We start from the raw sequence: 25,464 nt of genomic DNA, 5'->3' as shown, positions 1-25,464 counted from the left end.
TTCTGTAAATTGTGAATCTTTAAACTGAAACTTGTGATTTTTAATAGCTAAGTAAAATTTTTAATCTTCTTCCCGAATTACTTTCATCAGTTTCCAGATCTTTAAAGTGGAAGTGGTGCGTTCTGTTTGTCAATGGAAAACTAATTTCTGAACAACAAATAAATTGTTCAGAAATTAGTTTTCCATTATATGTTAAATGAAATACGTTAAATGAAATATGTTAAATGAAATTTTTTCAGAAATTGTGTAATGGAATCGTATAATTCGTAAGGAAGTTTTTTATGATTTGAGAAAAACCATCTGGGTTCGCTTTGTTTTAGTTAGTTTTTGGCAGAATTTGGTGAAACACGCGTGAAGTGTTTGCTAACTGTAATTTTTTTCCGAATTAAGGCATATGTATTCAATTGTACGCAGGAACTGGATTTTCCGGATTATGCACGTGTTCTTAGAGATGCTGATGATGCATGCTCTTAGAAAGCATTGAAAACAGTATTAACTTTATGTTTATTTCACTTCTCCAGTTATAAAAATTGAAGATCCTAAAAAAAAAACAATAAAAAAACTATTTTTAAAAAAGAAAATTTAAGCGAAGCAGAAAAAAGGATTACTGAAGAAGAAAGCAGAAATCCAACAAGTTTATTTCAAATCACAACAAACGTCTACAAATATGTTATACAATTGAATTGTTTAGAAATTTATTCTCCATTAAAAATATGATTGAGAATATTTCAACCTTAAACATTAAACTTTACACCAAATAATTCTATAAATTAGAATTTCAAGATATTTGATAACTATTTGTTTCCGTGACAATCCATCTCAAGAATTTTATTTTAATGTTTTCACCTTACAATGCTGTTATCTCTTATTTTCTTAAGAATTTCACAAGTCTAAATCAGGTCTTATTAATTAATGATTGTGTATACTAACATTGAAACGATTAATCATTAAACTCTTAACTGAATAATTAAATTATTTCAAATAATTAGCTCGAATTAAATTATTAATAAATGAAATAATTTATTACTAATAAGCTGTAATTATTAAAATGTTAATTTAATTTAAATAATTTATTATTGATTACTGTTTTAAGAAAATAATACCAAGATATGCAAGTTTATTAAAATGTATCGTTAACAATGAGATTAGTGATATTACAATTATTATTTTCATAAAAATTTTTGTTATTCTATCACTTTTTATTCGTTTTATCAAAACAGTTTACATATCTACAATGCGAGTTTAAAGATCAAGTAAAAATCCATAATAAAACTTGTATTTTTTATAGGAAAATCGATTAAACGATTAGAAATAACCGTTAATATTATTTAAATAAAGCATCCCGAAATTAGGAAAAAAAATCTCAAAAATTAAAAGTCTGAATAGTTTAAATTGAAATTAATTTTAATGAAAGAAAAGAAATTTAAAATTTTTATTTATAATTTAAACTATGTATAAGTCATTATAATTTTACAATTATTTAATTACTGTCTCTACAATAAACTATTAATTAAAAATAAAACTTTAAAATTACATAAAGTTGCACAATTTTTTCTGTAATTTAATTTTCATTTCTATATATTTATATTTAAAACAAACGGTAGAAAATTTTCAATAATAATTCAAATTTTTTTCTAATTCAGTTCAGATAAAAGTTAAATAATTACAACCAATGGCAAGAAATAAAACAAGATTATAAACAAAGATTTTTGGTGTTTTTTTTTTTTTGTCTACTGATCTCTTCCTACTTGGGGTTAGTAAGTCGATTTTGTTCCTGACAAGTTTCAAATCATCAACCAGGCAGTAAACGTTATTACGTGTTTTTTCTACTCTAGAAAACAGACTAATACAATTCAAATGTCTAAACGAAAAGCTTTAAAAGATATATTATTGGAAATAAAATTCTTCTTAAAACACAAGTAAAATTTTACTGTCGTCAATTACGTAAAAAAAAAAAAAATGTTTGGCAATATATTTGTTGGACATTTTAATCCAATTTTACTTAAAATCTATATCCATTCTATTTACATTAAAGTAAATATTTTATCATGGAATAAAATAACTATAATAATTTTTATTGGTTTTAATGTAACGTAATGCATTACTTAATTAAATTTTTTATATTTACTAAAAAGTGTAATTTATTTAAAAACAAATCTTTGTATTTTGAATTTTTAAAATAACCTTTTATACTTTAATATTTAACTTCTTGTCTACAAAAAAAAAACGAAAATGTAAGTAGGCATAAATCAACTTTAAGATCTCAAGAAAATATATAAATTAAAAAAGCTTTTTTGTGTGAATAATATATAAATATATATTATTTAATTGATTTAAAAGTTAGGCTCATCTGTTACAAAATTCAGTTAACTACTTTTATTATAATAAATGGAGATATTTGCATCATTATAAATGACAAAAATCTTTATTTTTAAAAAAAGTAACTTGTTTAGTTTTAATTTTGGCATTTTAATTAATTTATGGTGGTGATTAACATACACAGTTTCCTGTAATATTTGTAATAATTTCAGTCGGTAAACTTGTTACAATGTTACTTAAAACTAAATTTAAATAATTTTGTTTGGTTTTTATGATTGTAGGGGAGACCGGGGCAACTTCGGCATGCGGGGCAAGTTTGTCAAGCGCTTTTTTTTAAAAACAAATTAAAAGGAGACTTTGGTTATAGGTTAGGCAGTTGAGTTTTATTGGTGGCTTGTTGAGTGTAGTGTTTTTATTGTTCTCCAACAAGCGTAGTTGAATTATCAAGCAAATTTTCATTTTCGTTCAATTCCATATAATATTTTTTTTCCATTTATATTGAATTGGCAGGTTTTGTTATAATTCCATGATAACGAAAGTTACTTTTCCTGTTAGAAGGATGTAACTTCAACTTATTCACGTGGCCAGATCGTGGCTTGGCATTCTGTTCTCAGGGTTGTACTTAATGTTTCGAAATCATGACTAGCGGGGTAAGATCGGCAACATAAAGCCACATTAGAAGCAAAGGATAAAAATCAAACAGATGATAAATGAAAACATGTTTGCATTTGTTATTCATGTATATATGTCTTTGAACTTGCATTTCGTTGTAATAATATTAAATGGGTGTTGGATTTGTATTTCTTTGTTTTAATAGTGAATTCCAACTTATACATTGTTAATAACATAATTTTATATACGTGCCTATCTTGCCCCATTACTGTTGCCCCTATACCAGGGGCAACTTTAATAAAAATAATTAAAATAATTACAACTTTACAAAAAGAGAGAAGTTGCCGATCTTGCCCCTATACCCGGGGCAACTTCGTCAATTTCTCTCTTCTTGTAAAGTTGTAATTATTTTAATTATTTTTATTTCCAAACTGATTTTAACCAGTTCTATAGTAAGGTAACATTCCAATAGACAATATGCAAAGCTTTTTTTTCAGTTTACAGCAGTATTTATTACACAAAATTTAAGTAAAGCTTAACATGTCGATCTTGCCCCGGTCTCCCCTATACCTTGTACATTTGATATGATAAATAAACCCTTCTAATTATAGCTTTAATTTATAGGCTAACTGAAAATTGTATACGATAATTCCTATTTCATATTGTGCAGGATGCTTGGAGTTAAGTAAGAACATAAATCATAAAGTATCCTTTTGAGAAATTTCTTCACAGATCAATAAGTCAATTTATTTTCTTTGTATCATCAATGTTAATTTACACGATAATAGTATGTTTACATTATCGATGCAATTATACAGCCACCCGTATTATTACTAAAATTTCATTTGGTAATTACCATAAAAATTACGTCAAAAAACAACAATGATTAATTGCATGACGAAAATATTCATTAGTCAAATAATTGATGAGTAAATTAATAAAAAAATGCGAAAATTCGAAAAAAAAAACAATTCAATATTTAATCATTTTAGTGTTTCGTAAATATTTGAAGATATTCTGTTGTTATTTAATTATATGTTTTGGTTTAATTTCGAAAATCAAATTGAATTAAATTAGATAGTCTAACATAACAATTTTCTCGTATCATTTATTTCTGTCCCCGCAGGACACTTACAAAAGCCATAGAAAATCCATTACTAGTCGAACAGACACCGAATGGGATCGAATAGTTAGGATGAGGCATGATATAAAATTACGTCCTGAAACCTATAAAAGAAATCCATGATTGGATAAGAAACTATTCGGTTCGGATCGTTATTCTTTAGGAACTTATACATATGTTTTATGTAAGCTTATAAATTATATGTGGATACTGATTTCATTCGAAATCCCTACATAGTGAAATTTTAAACCATCCTCTCAATTTAGATTAATTATTTTTACAATTATATATATGACCAAATAAAAAAAATATATCTTAATTCTATAATACTGACTGATTGATTTGCGAAAGCGAGAAATGATTATATCCTATGAATGCTTGTTCTATACAATATATTTCAATAAATTTAAATTTTTACTAACTGTTTTATTTATATATTTAGATATTTTATTGCAATAGGAAACTACAATTAAAAGGTTAAAATACAATATGTAAAACGTCTCAAATCTGTCAGTTTCTATAGGTGTCAACTGATTTACACCAAAAATCTTACTAATAAAGCGTTTAAGAAGACAAGTATAAAATAATATATTTAAATAAACTGTTTCTAATATTTAAAAAACTTTTCGAATTAATAATTTTAAAAATAAATAAATAAAATATTTTGGAAGAATAATTTTTTGGCTGCATTTTTTTTTACATTCTACTATTAATTTAATATTATATATCACTAAACTTTTACTGTTTTATTATAATAAATAACAAATTGGCTTTTTCTTTTTTTGTAACGTTCTGATTCATCTTCAAAGTTTTAATGCTTTCTCATATAAAATGTATTATAGAAATATTTTGCACAAGAGAGTATTAAACGTAACTAAACTCTGCAGAATTTCATTATGGGATTCTGCAGAGAGGGAATGAAAATGAATCCGGAGGTCTTTGACCGCACTATTTTGATGTTTTTAAAAGCTTATATCAATATTTTAAAAAATTATATATAGGGTAGTTGCACCAGTATTTTTTTTATTCTGTATAGACTACTGGATACACTCTTTGATGCAGGGGGCAATATCATCTCCCAAAAAACAAAAAGCTTACATACAATGAACATACGTCACAAACAAAATTATACAATAATAAATTATATAAGTAATAATTTAAATTTAAGTTAAGGTTTAAAATTAAAATGTAATAATTAAAGTTTAAAGTGTAGGAGCATCTGTCAATAAAATACCAATTAATAAAAATAAAACATCCAAAAATAAGCAAATTGCTTAACTATAGTTAAGCTATAAATAAGTTAGTAAAAAAGACACAGAACTGACATTCTCCCAAACAACATCAGCAATAAGGCCAAATTTATAGTAAAGGAATCGCCCTCCCCCTAAAACAAAAGATCAACAGATTTTCTTAAAAAACAAAACACTTTAAAAAGTTCAATGAATTACACCTAGCCTCTATAAATAAAGACAAAATATTAAGGGAAACATCTTGATTATATAAAGAATTATAAAAAAAAAGTGACATTTAAATCCTTACACCAACAATTATATACGCTATTATTTATTTTTCCATTTGTATTATATAAAAAATTATTTAAAATGTTAACAAGGAGATTGATCCAAATTATCATTTATAAGATTAATATTATGATTATTACAGGTATCAATAAAATAACGTGTCCAATCTATAGACTTCCTGCCTTATAAAATTCAAGACTTATAAGACTTAAGACATTTATAAGAAATAAATTTCAGGAAAACCTTACTCAGACGATAATAATCAAGATTAGAAATTCTAATAATCCAATTTCTTATCCTATTAAATCAATTTCTTGACGCCTAGCAAAAATACATTTTGAATAATCTACCCCATTTGGACCAAAAGGAAACAAACAAATGTTTCAAACCCATGTTGAATCGTTTCCTATTTCAAAGCTTTCTTGTAAGCTTCAAAGAATAAAGCTGCAAAGTTAGGTTTAGAAACTGATGATTGTTAATTGTTTTCTGTCAACATTTCTCCACTGACATTTAAGCGGTCGAAAAATTGCAACATTACAAGGCAGGATAATATTAGTTGCATTTGGCAACAAACAAAACGTGAGAATTCTTTTCTCAACACAAAAATTATACAGTTTTTCATTTATATGTGATTTATGTCCATCAAGAAGCAATAATACAGGAAAATGGATATTCTTATCCAGAAGCCAGTGGTAGAAGACATTTGCAACATATTCATAAAATATGGCACTTGTCATCCATCCTGAATCACTTCTGCCTACAGCAAAGCCATCTGGAACTGAATCTGCAATATGCCTTGGAATTCTCTTGTATGGGAACACTATCATAGGATCCACTGACTGGCCACTTGCAGAAAAATTACACAAAACAGTAATACACTGTTTTTCTTGTCCTGATGAAATGTTATAAAAGTTCTTATATGCTTTAGGTCCCAGAGGTTTGCCAGTTTTTGGACAAAATAGCATCCTTGTTTCATAGGCATTGAAGATACGGGAAGGATTTTGCAGAATATCACTTTCATGTTCTTCTCTCAAATAATTATTTAATTCTTGAAACCAATTCCTTATCATCTTTTTTGAAACTGCTGCTCGAGCTTTGGATATCACTTCTGTATTCTTTACTGCTATATTAGGGTGTCTTTTTAGAAAAAGCTTTAGCCATTTTTTTTCCTGGGCGATCATCATTAAACGAGTTCTTTCGTTTCATATCTTTCATAACTTTCTGAACTGCGTCTTTTACTTCATCAGGATGCATGGAAAAATCCAATTCGGCTTTTCCAATAATCCATTTTTTCAAGGTGTCTTCCTCCGCTTTAATTAAGTTGCTGCGGGGCCCATTTTTGGCTCCATTGGTAATTTTCCATGTAATTTATTTATTAAAATTACTTTTGGAATGTTAAATTTTTTGCTAGTGTTATTAGCACTCATTTTATTTTCATCTATTGCTTCTACAGCTGCATACAAATTTTCTTCACTATACAGGTATACCTCGCCTTACGTCGGTAATTGGTTCCAGAAAAACGACGTAAGTCGAATTTACTTGTCTCCGAATCTACTTGTCACTAGGAAAAACCATAAATTACTATTCCCAGTTCTCTATTTTATTTATTAATGCATTTTTAATAATATATGGTTAATAAGAATCTATTTTAAGCTTACAAACAAATAAATTTTAGTTTATAATAGAGTACAGAAAAAAGTAATCTAAATTTACGAATGCATGTACTGTACTGTAAATACAGTACATACTTGTAAATGTATATATTTTAATATGATTTATGTGCTTTAAACGCTTTTCTAGTGATATTACGACTTCAATATTTGTGGTGGACGGACGTAAAGTCGAATAAAATGACTTAAACTTGATTTTTATTTTTCCGTTCACTTTTTTGACAAACGACGTATAATCGGGAACGACGTAACTCGAAACGACGTAAGTCGAGATATACCTGTATTGAAAACGTCTGTAGGCTTTCTTCTTTTTATTTATTTCATCTGCCATTTTGAATTTATCTAAATAAAAATAAATTCAAATGTCTTTAATTATTCATCTCAAACCATTACAATGTGCAGCAATGAATGAATGATCACATAACTTTGAACCATGGTCATTTGCTTGGACAAGTTAGTTTTTTTGATTATTCACTCATACATTAGTATGAAACAACTTTCAAGTGAGTGACTACCCATTCAATCTACACACCTTTAAAGGTTAGAATTAATTTTTGTACTAAAACTATACTTTAAATATTTACAAAACTATTTCTTTACTAAATGTTTAGAAAAATCAATAAATAATTATTTTAAAATGTTGCTATATGAATCGTTGCCACAATTCTTATCCTATTACAATGCAAGCAAGATTGCACCATAGTTTAACATTATCCACTTCTATGCAAACCATTACATAAAAGTTCTGATTAAAACATATTCAGAACTTTTTTTTCTTCTGGTTAACAGAATTTTTTTGAAAAATTAATGTAATGAGTTTAAATATTTTTGCCTGAGGATAAGATGTCATATTTTTTTTGTGTACTTCAAAATACTAAATATAAAAGTGTAGTGGTACTTAGTCATTTTAAAATCTACATTATTATTAAAAAAAAACTGAAATCTTGACATAACAAATATTTATTTAAATGAAACGGTAAATCGATATTTTAGTTAAAGTAAAAAAAAGAAAATCGACAAGTTATCAGAAAATTCATAAAAATGATTTAACTTTATCATAACTTTTTGTAGCTCTTTCTCATAACGTAACTGACTTGTCAGTACAAAGGAAAAGAGATTTGTTTTATTGATACATGTTGAGTTTTGACATGTCGAAAGCATCCTTTAGAAATCTCTTGAGCCGAAAACCGTTCATCATGGTAGACTGACAACAACTCTACGCCGCATCATTTGTTTACGCACCAAAAAACGTCTTCTTTCTGTTTATTTATTTTAATACTTTAAATAAATTAAAATTAACCCAATAAAAATAAGAAAACTATAGATTTTAGTATATTAAAATTGAATATATTCATTTTTTTGATAATGTTATAATAAACTAAAAATATAGGCTATTCATGCATTTTTCAATTGGTAATTAACTGTTTTTTTTTAATTTAATTATTAAGGCTAATATATTTAATTTTATAAAAACAAAGAAATTAATTAGTAAATTAATGTAATGACTATTCTTAATACAAATTCTATTCTTAATGACTTAATACAGATAAATAAAGTTAGACGTATGTATTGTACAATGGAAATAAATAACTGAAATTAATATGAGATGGACAAAATAATTACAGGTCCAATCAGTGATAGATGGCTATAGACTACACAGGCTTTTGTCTATGTTTTTAGAGAGTTTAGAGAGACAAATTTACATTTACCGATACTTTATCTTGATCCAGTATTCAAAATCCAATACTAGCTAGAATCCACGATCTTTACAATATCTAGTATCGTGTGACATATGATTTATGTTATAGAAATTTATATTAGGGGATGCACTTGCCTAGGATCTTGCACAATCTAAAATCACAATTATTCCCTATTCTGTCATAAAACAAATATATAACATCTAACTTTACAAGCATTTCCATTCGGCAAATATAAGAATTAAATATTAATTAAATATTATTAATTAGACAGTTTTCTAAATCAGTTATTATATGAAGTAATTTTTAAAAAATGAATAAAATAATAAATAAAATATAAAAAAATAAGAAGACTTCGTATACTAAATCAAAAATAAGCAGGATAAATATTCAGATGATATATCATTTCAAATGCTAAATCATATTTTAATACTTAGATAAGTTAGATGACACCTTGGAAGAGACAGCTAAAAAGAGATTTAGAAAATATCATTTATTTAACTTAATCCTAAACAATTTATTCTGTCTACTACTAGATAAATGAGTTATCTATAAACTACATTTTAGCAAATATAGAGTTTATAAAAATTTAAATTATACCAAAAGTTATTATTAGTTCATAATTATAGATTTTATAACAATTTAATTATATTATCTAATTTTTGAAAAACAACTCATTATTCACTACTGATTACAGATTTGATTTAAATTTTAACATTATTTTTTTAAATGAATAATTTAAATCGTTATAAAATATTAAAACTAGGATAATAGTCTGTTATAATGTTATTATGATATTTGAATTAATCGAAATTAAATTTTTAATTTCACAAATTAATTTAACAAGATAATTCACTATAATTATAATCTTATTAAAATAACATATTAAAAGGATTAATAAATCCTTTAATATAATTTAAACTTATATCAAATTAGATAATAATTATTAAACATTTTATTTAAAGTAAGGTAATTTATATCAAAATATTAGTTAAATTATAATTATAAAAGTTATTTATAAATTAGACAATTAAAATTTGAAATAAACGAATTATACCTTAATTTTCAGAAAATATTTCATTATAAATTTTAATTTTTAATTATTTATTTTTAAAATTATCATTTAACAAACTTAATGTCACAAATACAGTTTTATTTTAATAAAATATAACAGAATAGTTTGTATTCTTATAGCAGAACGTATGGTTGTAGATCCACTATAAATTCTTATAGAGGAAGGAAGTATGAGTGGATTTTAGAAGACTGAAAACTGTCTATTTTTAAGACATTATTAGGATATAACTTGAAATATATTTCGCCTATTGTGAAGAAAGTTATTCTTGGAATAGAAAACGATGAAGACAAAAGCCATTTATGAGATGAAGAGATGGTGTGACGGAACATCTGCAGATTACCATAAAAGAAGCAATAAGAATTGCACGGAACAGAGGAAATAAAAGAAACGAAAGAGACTCGTCATGTCCATCACGTTCTTTCCTGTACTAAAAGATAGAAAGCGAGAATAAAATAATGTCTAATACTAAAGTTGTCATTATTTTCTAAGTTATTTATTTTAAATGCTTTTTTTTATATGTTAATCAGTACAATAGTAGTTTTTACGGTATTTAAAATTCTTTAGCAGACTCGTAAAAACTTATCGTCATTATCAAAAGATACAAAATAACCTTAAGTCAATAAAATTTTTAGTGTCATGAAAGTTAGATTATANTTTAGAATTCTTGTAGCATGCATTTATCATGATGACAGAAATGAATGACAGCAACACTTCTTTATTCAAATATGTTATACGCACAGTGAATAATTAAGAAGAATCGTGCAAGAAAATGTACTATAGAAGATAAATTTTCATTTAAAGAAAGTATTTTATATATTATTAAATTATTTAATAAATAAACATTATCTAACAGTACTTTTGTATAATAAATACATTACTGTAATCAAAATGGTTTTTAGATGGAATTACTTACTGTTCTTGTAGAAATGAAGGTTTATTTGTATTTTTTATTAGCCTTATCAATAAATTTAATGGATTTCTTTTAAGTGGAAGCGAATTGCGGAGATTAAATCTCAATAAATTATATGATATTTATTTAGTATATACTATTGTAAACGAATTTTTCGATTCTCTTTGATGGGTTATAAAAATCTTAATGGAATAAGAAAATCCTTTATAGTCTGTTCGACGACGACTGTATTTTCGCTCTGAGTTATTGCTTGGAGTAAGCTCGTAAAATTGGGCAACTCGTAAATTCTGTTTTCGCCACGAGAAATTGCAAGTTAGATCTCAAATGACGTTTTCACGAAAGAGGTTCGAATAAACTTTACTTACGAACATGATTTCTCTTTCTCGTCAATTTATAAAAAGCGACATTTTTGAAGATAAATTTTATATTAACTCAATTTTTCTGACACTTACGAACTATTAATTAAAGCTTACCAAACTTTATATACCGTAGCTCTATATATTTTGCTTTCTGTACATGTTAGATCTAATATACGAGGTATAATTTTATATCTTCTTTATATAAAAATTAATAGTTGTATAATTCTAAAATTTTAATTCTTATATTGTTAACAAACATATTAATATTTATATGAAAGTAATTATAAGCAAAATGATTATATATTAACTATAGATACTTTCAAATATCATGAAATTTTAAAGAGAGTGTTTCAATTATTTTACTACAATTTATGTAAATTTTATTTGCATATTTAATCTACCGATTTTAAAATTTAAATAATTGTATCTCAAACTAAATCCCAGTTTCTGAAATTTTCATTTTCCTCTGTTTAGCTCAGTTATTTACATTTTCTCTTAACTAAAATTCAAGCCTGGAGCGTTAATTACTGAATTCTCTAGATTGCTTTATTGTTAGATGAATGTAAATCTAATCTATAACAATTTTATTTAATCAATATTTAACATTGTTTAACAGTTTTTTTTTCTGTAGCTGTTTTTTATTATGAAAATTTTACTTTAGTGTGAAAAAAAGAGTAGAATTTTGAATTCCTAAAACAGCTTTTTAGATATTTTTATAACATTCTATACTTCGTGCACTCTACTGTAATCTTCATGTAAAAAAGATGTAACATCATAAATGCTGTTTTTAAAAATAAAATTCTTTCTTTATATTGATTTTTCGATTTAAAAATTTTACTTTGTTTTTTCTTCTATTCAAATTTACAACAGCATAATTAGATTGAAGAGTAATTTAATAGGTTAATACTGTTTTATAAAGAGGAAAAAAAAAGTAAGTTTCTTCGTGCGACTACTTTTTTTTTTGTTTTTCCTTTATTCCTTTTTTCTTTCTGGTTAATGAATTCTATTTATTTTTTTTTTAAAAAAGAAAATATCAAATTTCTCTTCCATTTTAAAAATTAACTAGAATTATAAGGAAAGTAATTTTCTCGATATATAGTTATCAAATTCCTAAACTGTTGTAAAAGCTTATTATAAACTGGAATAATATTACTTACATAATATTTCAATTAAATTTAATGATTTACTTTTAATTTTAAAATTTATCTGCGTTATCTATTACATTTAATTATACTCTAAGATGTTTTAATATAATCACTTTTTCTTCTCAATCAGTAGATCGCGATCTCTATAAAATCAAAAATGTCAGCTTTATCACTTTAAAACAACATTTTAAACTATCCAAAGTTGAGAAATTATATCTAAAATTAAAAATAATTATGATAAATATATTATATTTAAATAAATAATACAAAGTAAAACAATTTTGTATGAAAATAGTATAAACTTTATTAAATTTTACATGTTTGAGCATAAATAAATAACCGTAACAATACATTTTTATTAAATAATAACTTATGAACATCATAAAAATAAATATAAAGCTTTTAGTAATCTTAACGAGTTTAGTATCTAATAAAATTAAAATAAAGCAATTCTTAAAACAATATGCAATAAGTAAAATAGTCACGACATAATTAACGAAAATGGCTCATTAAGGCTCGTATTGGGTATGGAGAACGTGTATACACTTTGTAATAAATATTTAATGGATGTTGTTTAACAGCACCTTCATTACCTTGATAATTAAACAATCTTTCTATGTTAAAAGTGACAAAGTTTTCCTACTGCTTTATTTTAATATATGCCTGGATGACTTTATATACTTTATTAAAATGATTAATATTTTAAAAGAATTTGTTGTCATGTTAAAAAGAATGTAATGACATTGTTTTAGAATTCTTGTAGCATGCATTTATCATGATGACAGAAATGAATGACAGCAACACTTCTTTATTCAAATATGTTATACGCACAGTGAATAATTAAGAAGAATCGTGCAAGAAAATGTACTATAGAAGATAAATTTTCATTTAAAGAAAGTATTTTATATATTATTAAATTATTTAATAAATAAACATTATCTTGAAATTATTAATTGTATAACTTAATTTATTACATGAATAATTCAATTGCAAAAGAAATTCCTATTTATTTAGGCTCAATACTATAAAAATATGAATTTATAAAACTAAAATATAACAATAATAATAATAATTTTTTTATTTGTTTATATCTTATATGTAGCCTATAATATAATATTTAAGTGTTGAAAATATATAGCTTAAAATATTTTAAGTAATTGTTTCTAAATGTTTACAATAGTTAACAGATTTCTTATCATTTTATATTCATATGAACTACGGTACAATGATTAATTGTGTATTTATTATACTATTATAGCAGTTGTTCTTCATCTTCATAAGGAAGTGGCATAACCATAATTTTTAATGGCATATATACGAGCAAGTGTTGCATTAAAGATGCTTATATATATGAACATAAGAAAAACTTTGAGCTTATAAAAGATAAAAGGAAATATCCTGTTTATTTTTCTGTTCTCACTACGTATATTTTCTATCAAAACAAATACTTTTTCCATGTTTAGTTAAGATAAATGATTTAGACTTGAAGATATATATAGATTAGGTCTATACAGTACATAATATTCTATATTCTTGGAGTTAAAAATTTAAAAATTGATGAAAATAAAGTGCTCAAAAATATTTTTAAGTAAACGAATTTTAGTACATTATTTACAATTTATATTGCAATGTTCATTACAAATGCAATATCTACATTTAACAAACTTAATGTCACAAATACAGTTTTATTTTAATAAAATATAACAGAATAGTTTGTATTCTTATAGCAGAACGTATGGTTGTAGATCCACTATAAATTCTTATAGAGGAAGGAAGTATGAGTGGATTTTAGAAGACTGAAAACTGTCTATTTTTAAGACATTATTAGGATATAACTTGAAATATATTTCGCCTATTGTGAAGAAAGTTATTCTTGGAATAGAAAACGATGAAGACAAAAGCCATTTATGAGATGAAGAGATGGTGTGACGGAACATCTGCAGATTACCATAAAAGAAGCAATAAGAATTGCACGGAACAGAGGAAATAAAAGAAACGAAAGAGACTCGTCATGTCCATCACGTTCTTTCCTGTACTAAAAGATAGAAAGCGAGAATAAAATAATGTCTAATACTAAAGTTGTCATTATTTTCTAAGTTATTTATTTTAAATGCTTTTTTTTATATGTTAATCAGTACAATAGTAGTTTTTACGGTATTTAAAATTCTTTAGCAGACTCGTAAAAACTTATCGTCATTATCAAAAGATACAAAATAACCTTAAGTCAATAAAATTTTTAGTGTCATGAAAGTTAGATTATAATATAAATTATTCATATACAAGTGAATATTCCTGAAATATTTAAGCAAAATTATGTACGAATATAAAAATATATTCTATACAGACATATACACAGACACACTCGTATATTATAGTCTATATATAGAAACTTTAAATGGAATATAATTTTTATTATATTTATACTCGTACATACTATATAGACATTATTTTTATATTTATTTGAATATAAAATAAACAATAATTAATTAAACAGAATAAAAATTAAGAATAAATTATATATTAACAGTACTTTTGTATAATAAATACATTACTGTAATCAAAATGGTTTTTAGATGGAATTACTTACTGTTCTTGTAGAAATGAAGGTTTATTTGTATTTTTTATTAGCCTTATCAATAAATTTAATGGATTTCTTTTAAGTGGAAGCGAATTGCGGAGATTAAATCTCAATAAATTATATGATATTTATTTAGTATATACTATTGTAAACGAATTTTTCGATTCTCTTTGATGGGTTATAAAAATCTTAATGGAATAAGAAAATCCTTTATAGTCTGTTCGACGACGACTGTATTTTCGCTCTGAGTTATTGCTTGGAGTAAGCTCGTAAAATTGGGCAACTCGTAAATTCTGTTTTCGCCACGAGAAATTGCAAGTTAGATCTCAAATGACGTTTTCACGAAAGAGGTTCGAATAAACTTTACTTACGAACATGATTTCTCTTTCTCGTCAATTTATAAAAAGCGACATTTTTGAAGATAAATTTTATATTAACTCAATTTTTCTGACACTTACGAACTATTAATTAAAGCTTACCAAACTTTATATACCGTAGCTCTATATATTTTGCTTTCTGTACATGTTAGATCTAATATACGAGGTATAATTTTATATCTTCTTTATATAAAAATTAATAGTTGTATAATTCTAAAATTTTAATTCTTATATTGTTAACAAACATATTAATATTTATATGAAAGTAATTATAAGCAAAATGATTATATATTAACTATAGATACTTTCAAATATCATGAAATTTTAAAGAGAGTGTTTCAATTATTTTACTACAATTTATGTAAATTTTATTTGCATATTTAATCTACCGATTTTAAAATTTAAATAATTGTATCTCAAACTAAATCCCAGTTTCTGAAATTTTCATTTTCCTCTGTTTAGCTCAGTTATTTACATTTTCTCTTAACTAAAATTCAAGCCTGGAGCGTTAATTACTGAATTCTCTAGATTGCTTTATTGTTAGATGAATGTAAATCTAATCTATAACAATTTTATTTAATCAATATTTAACATTGTTTAACAGTTTTTTTTTCTGTAGCTGTTTTTTATTATGAAAATTTTACTTTAGTGTGAAAAAAAGAGTAGAATTTTGAATTCCTAAAACAGCTTTTTAGATATTTTTATAACATTCTATACTTCGTGCACTCTACTGTAATCTTCATGTAAAAAAGATGTAACATCATAAATGCTGTTTTTAAAAATAAAATTCTTTCTTTATATTGATTTTTCGATTTAAAAATTTTACTTTGTTTTTTCTTCTATTCAAATTTACAACAGCATAATTAGATTGAAGAGTAATTTAATAGGTTAATACTGTTTTATAAAGAGGAAAAAAAAAGTAAGTTTCTTCGTGCGACTACTTTTTTTTTGTTTTTCCTTTATTCCTTTTTTCTTTCTGGTTAATGAATTCTATTTATTTTTTTTTAAAAAAGAAAATATCAAATTTCTCTTCCATTTTAAAAATTAACTAGAATTATAAGGAAAGTAATTTTCTCGATATATAGTTATCAAATTCCTAAACTGTTGTAAAAGCTTATTATAAACTGGAATAATATTACTTACATAATATTTCAATTAAATTTAATGATTTACTTTTAATTTTAAAATTTATCTGCGTTATCTATTATATTTAATTATACTCTAAGATGTTTTAATATAATCACTTTTTCTTCTCAATCAGTAGATCGCGATCTCTATAAAATCAAAAATGTCAGCTTTATCACTTTAAAACAACATTTTAAACTATCCAAAGTTGAGAAATTATATCTAAAATTAAAAATAATTATGATAAATATATTATATTTAAATAAATAATACAAAGTAAAACAATTTTGTATGAAAATAGTATAAACTTTATTAAATTTTACATGTTTGAGCATAAATAAATAACCGTAACAATACATTTTTATTAAATAATAACTTATGAACATCATAAAAATAAATATAAAGCTTTTAGTAATCTTAACGAGTTTAGTATCTAATAAAATTAAAATAAAGCAATTCTTAAAACAATATGCAATAAGTAAAATAGTCACGACATAATTAACGAAAATGGCTCATTAAGGCTCGTATTGGGTATGGAGAACGTGTATACACTTTGTAATAAATATTTAATGGATGTTGTTTAACAGCACCTTCATTACCTTGATAATTAAACAATCTTTCTATGTTAAAAGTGACAAAGTTTTCCTACTGCTTTATTTTAATATATGCCTGGATGACTTTATATACTTTATTAAAATGATTAATATTTTAAAAGAATTTGTTGTCATGTTAAAAAGAATGTAATGACATTGTTTTAGAATTCTTGTAGCATGCATTTATCATGATGACAGAAATGAATGACAGCAACACTTCTTTATTCAAATATGTTATACGCACAGTGAATAATTAAGAAGAATCGTGCAAGAAAATGTACTATAGAAGATAAATTTTCATTTAAAGAAAGTATTTTATATATTATTAAATTATTTAATAAATAAACATTATCTTGAAATTATTAATTGTATAACTTAATTTATTACATGAATAATTCAATTGCAAAAGAAATTCCTATTTATTTAGGCTCAATACTATAAAAATATGAATTTATAAAACTAAAATATAACAATAATAATAATAATTTTTTTATTTGTTTATATCTTATATGTAGCCTATAATATAATATTTAAGTGTTGAAAATATATAGCTTAAAATATTTTAAGTAATTGTTTCTAAATGTTTACAATAGTTAACAGATTTCTTATCATTTTATATTCATATGAACTACGGTACAATGATTAATTGTGTATTTATTATACTATTATAGCAGTTGTTCTTCATCTTCATAAGGAAGTGGCATAACCATAATTTTTAATGGCATATATACGAGCAAGTGTTGCATTAAAGATGCTTATATATATGAACATAAGAAAAACTTTGAGCTTATAAAAGATAAAAGGAAATATCCTGTTTATTTTTCTGTTCTCACTACGTATATTTTCTATCAAAACAAATACTTTTTCCATGTTTAGTTAAGATAAATGATTTAGACTTGAAGATATATATAGATTAGGTCTATACAGTACATAATATTCTATATTCTTGGAGTTAAAAATTTAAAAATTGATGAAAATAAAGTGCTCAAAAATATTTTTAAGTAAACGAATTTTAGTACATTATTTACAATTTATATTGCAATGTTCATTACAAATGCAATATCTAATTCATTGCAGCACTTGTTTCATAATATAAAATGTATACCAAATTAAAATTCTTTTTTTAAGTAAAATTATCATTTTCTTAATATAAAATGTCATTAAAGTTACGTTATGTAAATGGACTTCAATTCTACTTCAATAAAATTGCAATAAATCTAAATTTTAAAATAAAATTAAAATTATAAAAAGTGAATTTACTCTACAACTTTATTTTTCTCTCATTTATTTGCTTTGAAATTTATTCTAAATAATATTTAATTTATTTTTCATTAATACATTCTATAATGTTTCTGTACCTCATGCAGTCGTTGATCTCCAATTTACAAACATTTTTATTTATTATTTTCTATTAATTTTTGAACTTTAAATTTATATTTAGCTTATACTATATATTTTTTATGTAAGTGTATATATCCTTATATATTCTTATATATGCTTTCTTTGTATCTTCTGTTATTTGCTTATTGGACTCTCACNATATTATCCTTACATTCTATTTATTTTTTTTTAAAAAAGAAAATATCAAATTTCTCTTCCATTTTAAAAATTAACTAGAATTATAAGGAAAGTAATTTTCTCGATATATAGTTATCAAATTCCTAAACTGTTGTAAAAGCTTATTATAAACTGGAATAATATTACTTACATAATATTTCAATTAAATTTAATGATTTACTTTTAATTTTAAAATTTATCTGCGTTATCTATTATATTTAATTATACTCTAAGATGTTTTAATATAATCACTTTTTCTTCTCAATCAGTAGATCGCGATCTCTATAAAATCAAAAATGTCAGCTTTATCACTTTAAAACAACATTTTAAACTATCCAAAGTTGAGAAATTATATCTAAAATTAAAAATAATTATGATAAATATATTATATTTAAATAAATAATACAAAGTAAAACAATTTTGTATGAAAATAGTATAAACTTTATTAAATTTTACATGTTTGAGCATAAATAAATAACCGTAACAATACATTTTTATTAAATAATAACTTATGAACATCATAAAAATAAATATAAAGCTTTTAGTAATCTTAACGAGTTTAGTATCTAATAAAATTAAAATAAAGCAATTCTTAAAACAATATGCAATAAGTAAAATAGTCACGACATAATTAACGAAAATGGCTCATTAAGGCTCGTATTGGGTATGGAGAACGTGTATACACTTTGTAATAAATATTTAATGGATGTTGTTTAACAGCACCTTCATTACCTTGATAATTAAACAATCTTTCTATGTTAAAAGTGACAAAGTTTTCCTACTGCTTTATTTTAATATATGCCTGGATGACTTTATATACTTTATTAAAATGATTAATATTTTAAAAGAATTTGTTGTCATGTTAAAAAGAATGTAATGACATTGTTTTAGAATTCTTGTAGCATGCATTTATCATGATGACAGAAATGAATGACAGCAACACTTCTTTATTCAAATATGTTATACGCACAGTGAATAATTAAGAAGAATCGTGCAAGAAAATGTACTATAGAAGATAAATTTTCATTTAAAGAAAGTATTTTATATATTATTAAATTATTTAATAAATAAACATTATCTTGAAATTATTAATTGTATAACTTAATTTATTACATGAATAATTCAATTGCAAAAGAAATTCCTATTTATTTAGGCTCAATACTATAAAAATATGAATTTATAAAACTAAAATATAACAATAATAATAATAATTTTTTTATTTGTTTATATCTTATATGTAGCCTATAATATAATATTTAAGTGTTGAAAATATATAGCTTAAAATATTTTAAGTAATTGTTTCTAAATGTTTACAATAGTTAACAGATTTCTTATCATTTTATATTCATATGAACTACGGTACAATGATTAATTGTGTATTTATTATACTATTATAGCAGTTGTTCTTCATCTTCATAAGGAAGTGGCATAACCATAATTTTTAATGGCATATATACGAGCAAGTGTTGCATTAAAGATGCTTATATATATGAACATAAGAAAAACTTTGAGCTTATAAAAGATAAAAGGAAATATCCTGTTTATTTTTCTGTTCTCACTACGTATATTTTCTATCAAAACAAATACTTTTTCCATGTTTAGTTAAGATAAATGATTTAGACTTGAAGATATATATAGATTAGGTCTATACAGTACATAATATTCTATATTCTTGGAGTTAAAAATTTAAAAATTGATGAAAATAAAGTGCTCAAAAATATTTTTAAGTAAACGAATTTTAGTACATTATTTACAATTTATATTGCAATGTTCATTACAAATGCAATATCTAATTCATTGCAGCACTTGTTTCATAATATAAAATGTATACCAAATTAAAATTCTTTTTTTAAGTAAAATTATCATTTTCTTAATATAAAATGTCATTAAAGTTACGTTATGTAAATGGACTTCAATTCTACTTCAATAAAATTGCAATAAATCTAAATTTTAAAATAAAATTAAAATTATAAAAAGTGAATTTACTCTACAACTTTATTTTTCTCTCATTTATTTGCTTTGAAATTTATTCTAAATAATATTTAATTTATTTTTCATTAATACATTCTATAATGTTTCTGTACCTCATGCAGTCGTTGATCTCCAATTTACAAACATTTTTATTTATTATTTTCTATTAATTTTTGAACTTTAAATTTATATTTAGCTTATACTATATATTTTTTATGTAAGTGTATATATCCTTATATATTCTTATATATGCTTTCTTTGTATCTTCTGTTATTTGCTTATTGGACTCTCACAAGACTATATCAAACCATACATTTTAAGAGTTCAATATAAACATAATAATAACTCTAAAAATATACAGTCGACCCCCTTATAACACGGTACATACGTTCCGTTCTTTATGAATCAATTTTGTACGAATCCTTGCCAATCACAGCCCGACACGTGTGAAGTTTGCGGACTACGGCTGTTTGAAAGGTTTTCTTCCTTAAAATTAATCGATTCTAGTCTAATTCGACTCAACATTTCCAAAATACGTATATTTTTTTGAAAATAATCCGTATAAACTACGTTATAAACAAAAAATTGTAGGATTGCTTACCGAGTGTGTACCGTTCGACTACGCCCGTTGCTAAAGCTTGGTTTCGTCGCGGAACAGCGCATCAAACCGCGGCCGCGATTTCTGATATTATTTTTCTGCGAAAACTTCGTTGACCTTTGGAGACATCCTTAATATAAATAATTTTTATGGCCGTTAAATAAGAAATGTTTCTTTCACAAGAAATGTATAAAATTACAGTACTGGACAGACGATAGGTCGCCTAACTCGCCGTAGCGTGACGCTAGACGGCGAAAAATATATATTTAATTATAATAAAGTTACAATAAATTAAGTTAATATATAATTATATATACAGTACCTAATTTATATATAATTAATATATAATTATATGTACAGTACCTAATTTATATATAATTAATATATAATTATATGTACAGTACCTAATTTATATATAATTTATATATAACACTGTACAGACGATAATAAACTCAATTTACCCGCCTAAATTCTCTGTAACGTGGCGCTGGACGGCGGAAAGTAGTTCGGCAGCCCGATGACGTTTTACCGAATTATAGGAGTTTTTTACCAGGTTTGTACGGATACCGTGGCAATTTTTTTGCCGTCTTATCGGAATCGTAATTATAGGAACCCGTGTTATAGGGGGTCTACTGTACCCGAAAGAAATGGCAAAAGTAGGCGATAAATTAGTAAAATTATAATTTAATGTAAGCCAAAAAAAAGTAAAATATCTCATTACAAGGAGTGCTGAAAGTGGTTTCTATCCTCTTTGATGCATCTTTGACATATCGTTAAGAATTATGAGAAACCATTGCAATTCATCCGGTCATTATTGATATGTCGTTTTCAATCTTGCAATTTGCAAATCTTTCAATCAAAATCTTGCAATTAAATTCTGTTCTGGGGTTATTTTTTTGTATACCAATCCTTTTTAAATACCCCGCAAGTCATACGTGCTAAGGTAATGAAAACGTGGTAAAATCTTGAATTTTTGGTTTGCAATTTTCAAATTTCAGACCAAAAATGTAGGTTTCCACTCTCTTCTATCTGTCCGTATGTCCGTCCGAGAACGGCGTTACAAAGATGTTTTGAGACCAGATATGGAAAAGCTTAGGAGCCAGAACCACCGCTTACAGTAGACCCCCCTATAACACTGTAGATAATTCCGTGTTGTGCGAGTCACTTAGATTTTAAAAATACGCGTGCCGAGCTGTGAACGGCTCACGCATTTGTAAAATCTAAGTAACTCGTACAACACGGAATTATCTACAGTGTTATAGGGGGTCTACTGTAATTGTATTCGAATTTCTATCTAAACCGGAAGTCATGGGAACACTATCATAGGATCCACTGACTGGCCACTTGCAGAAAAATTACACAAAACAGTAATACACTGTTTTTCTTGTCCTGATGAAATGTTATAAAAGTTCTTATATGCTTTAGGTCCCAGAAGTTTGCCAGTTTTTGGACAAAATAGCATCCTTGTTTCATAGGCATTGAAGATACGGGAAGGATTTTGCAGAATATCACTTGCATGTTCTTCTCTCAAATAATTATTTAATTCTTGAAACCAATTCCTTATCATCTTTTTTGAAACTGCTGCTCGAGCTTTGGATATCACTTCTGTATTCTTTACTGCTATATTAGGGTGTCTTTTTAGAAAAAGCTTTAGCCATTTTTTTCCTGGGCGATCATCATTAAACGAGTTCTTTCGTTTCATATCTTTCATAACTTTCTGAACTGCGTCTTTTACTTCATCAGGATGCATGGAAAAATCCAATTCGGCTTTNATATTTTTCCAACTTTTAGTAACATAGAATTGAGAGAAAAAAAAAAGAAATTGAGAGATTTAATATTTGAAGATCTAATCGAATAAAAGAAATAAAACACTTTATCTGTTTAGATGTAACCTATATTTTATAATATTAACTTACAACTTCAATTGTTTATGATTAATAATTTAAGGTAGAATTAAATTAATGATAGTAAGAAATTATTTAATTTTTAAAATTGTTTTTCTATTCTATTTTAATACAAAATCTTTACAATGAGCAGTTTTTATATAATTCCATATTAAAATAGCAATAATAATTGATTAATTCGTTTAAAATTTATAAGAGATTAAATAATATTTTGAATTCTAAAAAATATATATATATATGTCTAATTTACATATTTAAATATAAAATATTTAATATAAAAAGAAAATTAATGTAAAAATTCGAAAATTATTGCTTAGTTTCTAATGCATAAAATCATATTTTTTACTCTTTCTTGTAAACAATTTATACATAAAAATCAATTCTTTTATTTAAATGTAAAGAATTTATATATAAAATTTTCAAATTTTATACAAAATTCTAAATGTTGTAATAATACATTTTTAATAATTTTCTATTGAAGAAAAGATTTCACATATTCATAAAACTTGCATATAAAAAATGCTTATATTAAATAAATATTACATTGCATTAAATTTTACATTAGATAAAAGAAATTGGGCTCTTACAAGAGCCCAATTTCTTTTATCTAATGTAAAATTTTATATTTCTATCGCAATAAAAAAACAAATTGATGAATAATAAAACAAATTTATCTTCCATAAATATTGGAAGATTAATTAATTTACTCGAAAAGACTAATATTTGTTTGGAAAAATAAAATTTCTATACAAAGTATTATTAGTCCTGTGTTAAATAATCTGTAAAATTCATATATTAATACTGTTACATTGCGTGCTTTGTCGATAAACTTGTCTTCAATCACAGATCGAAATGTTCTAATCTTCTCGTTACTATCGGTTTGCCTCATTAGGAATGAATGGCTTAATTATCCTGACGAAATTCCATTATCTGGATCCTAAATCAAACTATTCATCTTCTTATCTCGAAGTTTTTAATATCTTTTTATGTTCATAACTTTCTTTTTAAAATTCTAGTATAATTAGAAATAAACGACGAAATAAAAATTTAATATTTCACTCCTTTTTTTTGATATTTTATACATCAAAATTTTAAATAAATAAGAATATTTTTTAAACATAAATGTGTTTATCACCATGCCCTTCTTTGTTTTATTAATTTTTAAATTTTTATAAGATAATTTGAGGATATTTAATTCATTATATTTCGTAATAAAATAGTTTTAGTATTGTTTAAATAAGTTATTTACAGATTGTAAAGTAAAATGTTATTGTAATATTATTCATTTTTACTCCAGAAAATCGTTTAAATGAATAATAAAAATAAACATTTTAATACAAATATTAGTTAAGAATTATTTATTTATATTTTTTTATTTTATTTCTAGGATTTCTCCTGTACTTTTAATGCGTTTTCATTTAGATTTAGGCTCTTCCCTAATGACTGAGCCCAGGCTCCTGACAGCCTACATACTTGATGTATTGATGTAGTGCACTTAACGTGTGGTTATTAAGAAACAAAAAAAAAAAAAAAAACTTTCATTTTTACCAAATTTTATTATTTAAAAAATATTACACAGATTTTACCCTTTCTTAATATACTGGGACCCTCAAAATCGTGATTAAATTACTCAAGTTTAGGCAATGATCACGCTGCTGTAATTTTGAACATTGACATTTACATTTATCAAATTATTACTACCAATTGCAGGAAATAGAGATATTTTTTATGGATCATTAATATTAAAAACTGACAAAAAGTTTAAAAAAAAAATTACAAAATGAATTATCATTACTAATTTATTTAGAGATAAAAATGAATTGTTCTCTTGATCGATTGATAAACGTTAAACACGAACTCGACTGTCTTTTCATCCTATATAATTTCAAACGTTGTGAAAAGGATGTAAAGAAAAGAGAAGATGGAAAATGAAATTGCTGAGAAAAGTGAAGTGTTTCAACTGCTAATGACTGAATGACAATATAATACAGAAAGTGAATTGAAATTGATCTGTACGTAACTTATATTATAATGCCATCTATGAATTTTTTAAATAATTAGAAAATACAGTTTAGTGTTTATAAAAGTACTAAGTAACAGGCATTGTTTAATTATTTTCTAATTTTTCGATATAATTTTTTACACTTTTAGATACTGGAAATTTTTATTAAAATAGTATTTATGAGAAAAAAATTATGCATTTTATTTAAAAAAAGAACTCACTCTAAGAAAATTAAATATTTTAAATTTTATTATAATATTTAACTGTATTAAATTTAATTTTTTAATAGTATTTGGTGTAATAAAGTTATGAAAATATTTTAAAATATA

At 24.4% G+C, this 25,464-nt stretch overlaps 2 protein-coding genes across 2 annotated transcripts; both read right to left on the bottom strand.

The window, feature by feature from the left end:
- Nucleotides 1-6,032: 6,032 nt before the first annotated feature.
- On the bottom strand, nt 6,033-6,755 carry LOC111630300. Its single transcript, XM_023374385.1, has one exon. The coding sequence runs from the start codon at nt 6,753-6,755 to the stop codon at nt 6,033-6,035; it is 723 nt and encodes a 240-aa protein (XP_023230153.1).
- Nucleotides 6,756-22,535: 15,780 nt separating this feature from the next.
- On the bottom strand, nt 22,536-22,979 carry LOC111630299. The gene has a single exon (XM_023374384.1). The coding sequence runs from the start codon at nt 22,977-22,979 to the stop codon at nt 22,536-22,538; it is 444 nt and encodes a 147-aa protein (XP_023230152.1).
- Nucleotides 22,980-25,464: the final 2,485 nt, after the last annotated feature.

Source organism: Centruroides sculpturatus, unplaced genomic scaffold, assembly GCF_000671375.1.
Source record: "Centruroides sculpturatus isolate CEXI.00-Female unplaced genomic scaffold, Cexi_2.0 scaffold463, whole genome shotgun sequence".
Classification (NCBI taxonomy): Eukaryota; Metazoa; Arthropoda; class Arachnida; order Scorpiones; family Buthidae; genus Centruroides; species Centruroides sculpturatus.
This window is presented reverse-complemented; position numbering and strand designations above follow the sequence as displayed.

Bases quoted from the DNA above. Each gene is read 5' to 3' on its own strand.
- LOC111630300 (XM_023374385.1), bottom strand. From the start codon at position 6,755: ATGATCGCCCAGGAAAAAAAATGGCTAAAGCTTTTTCTAAAAAGACAC.
- LOC111630299 (XM_023374384.1), bottom strand. From the start codon at position 22,979: ATGCATCCTGATGAAGTAAAAGACGCAGTTCAGAAAGTTATGAAAGAT.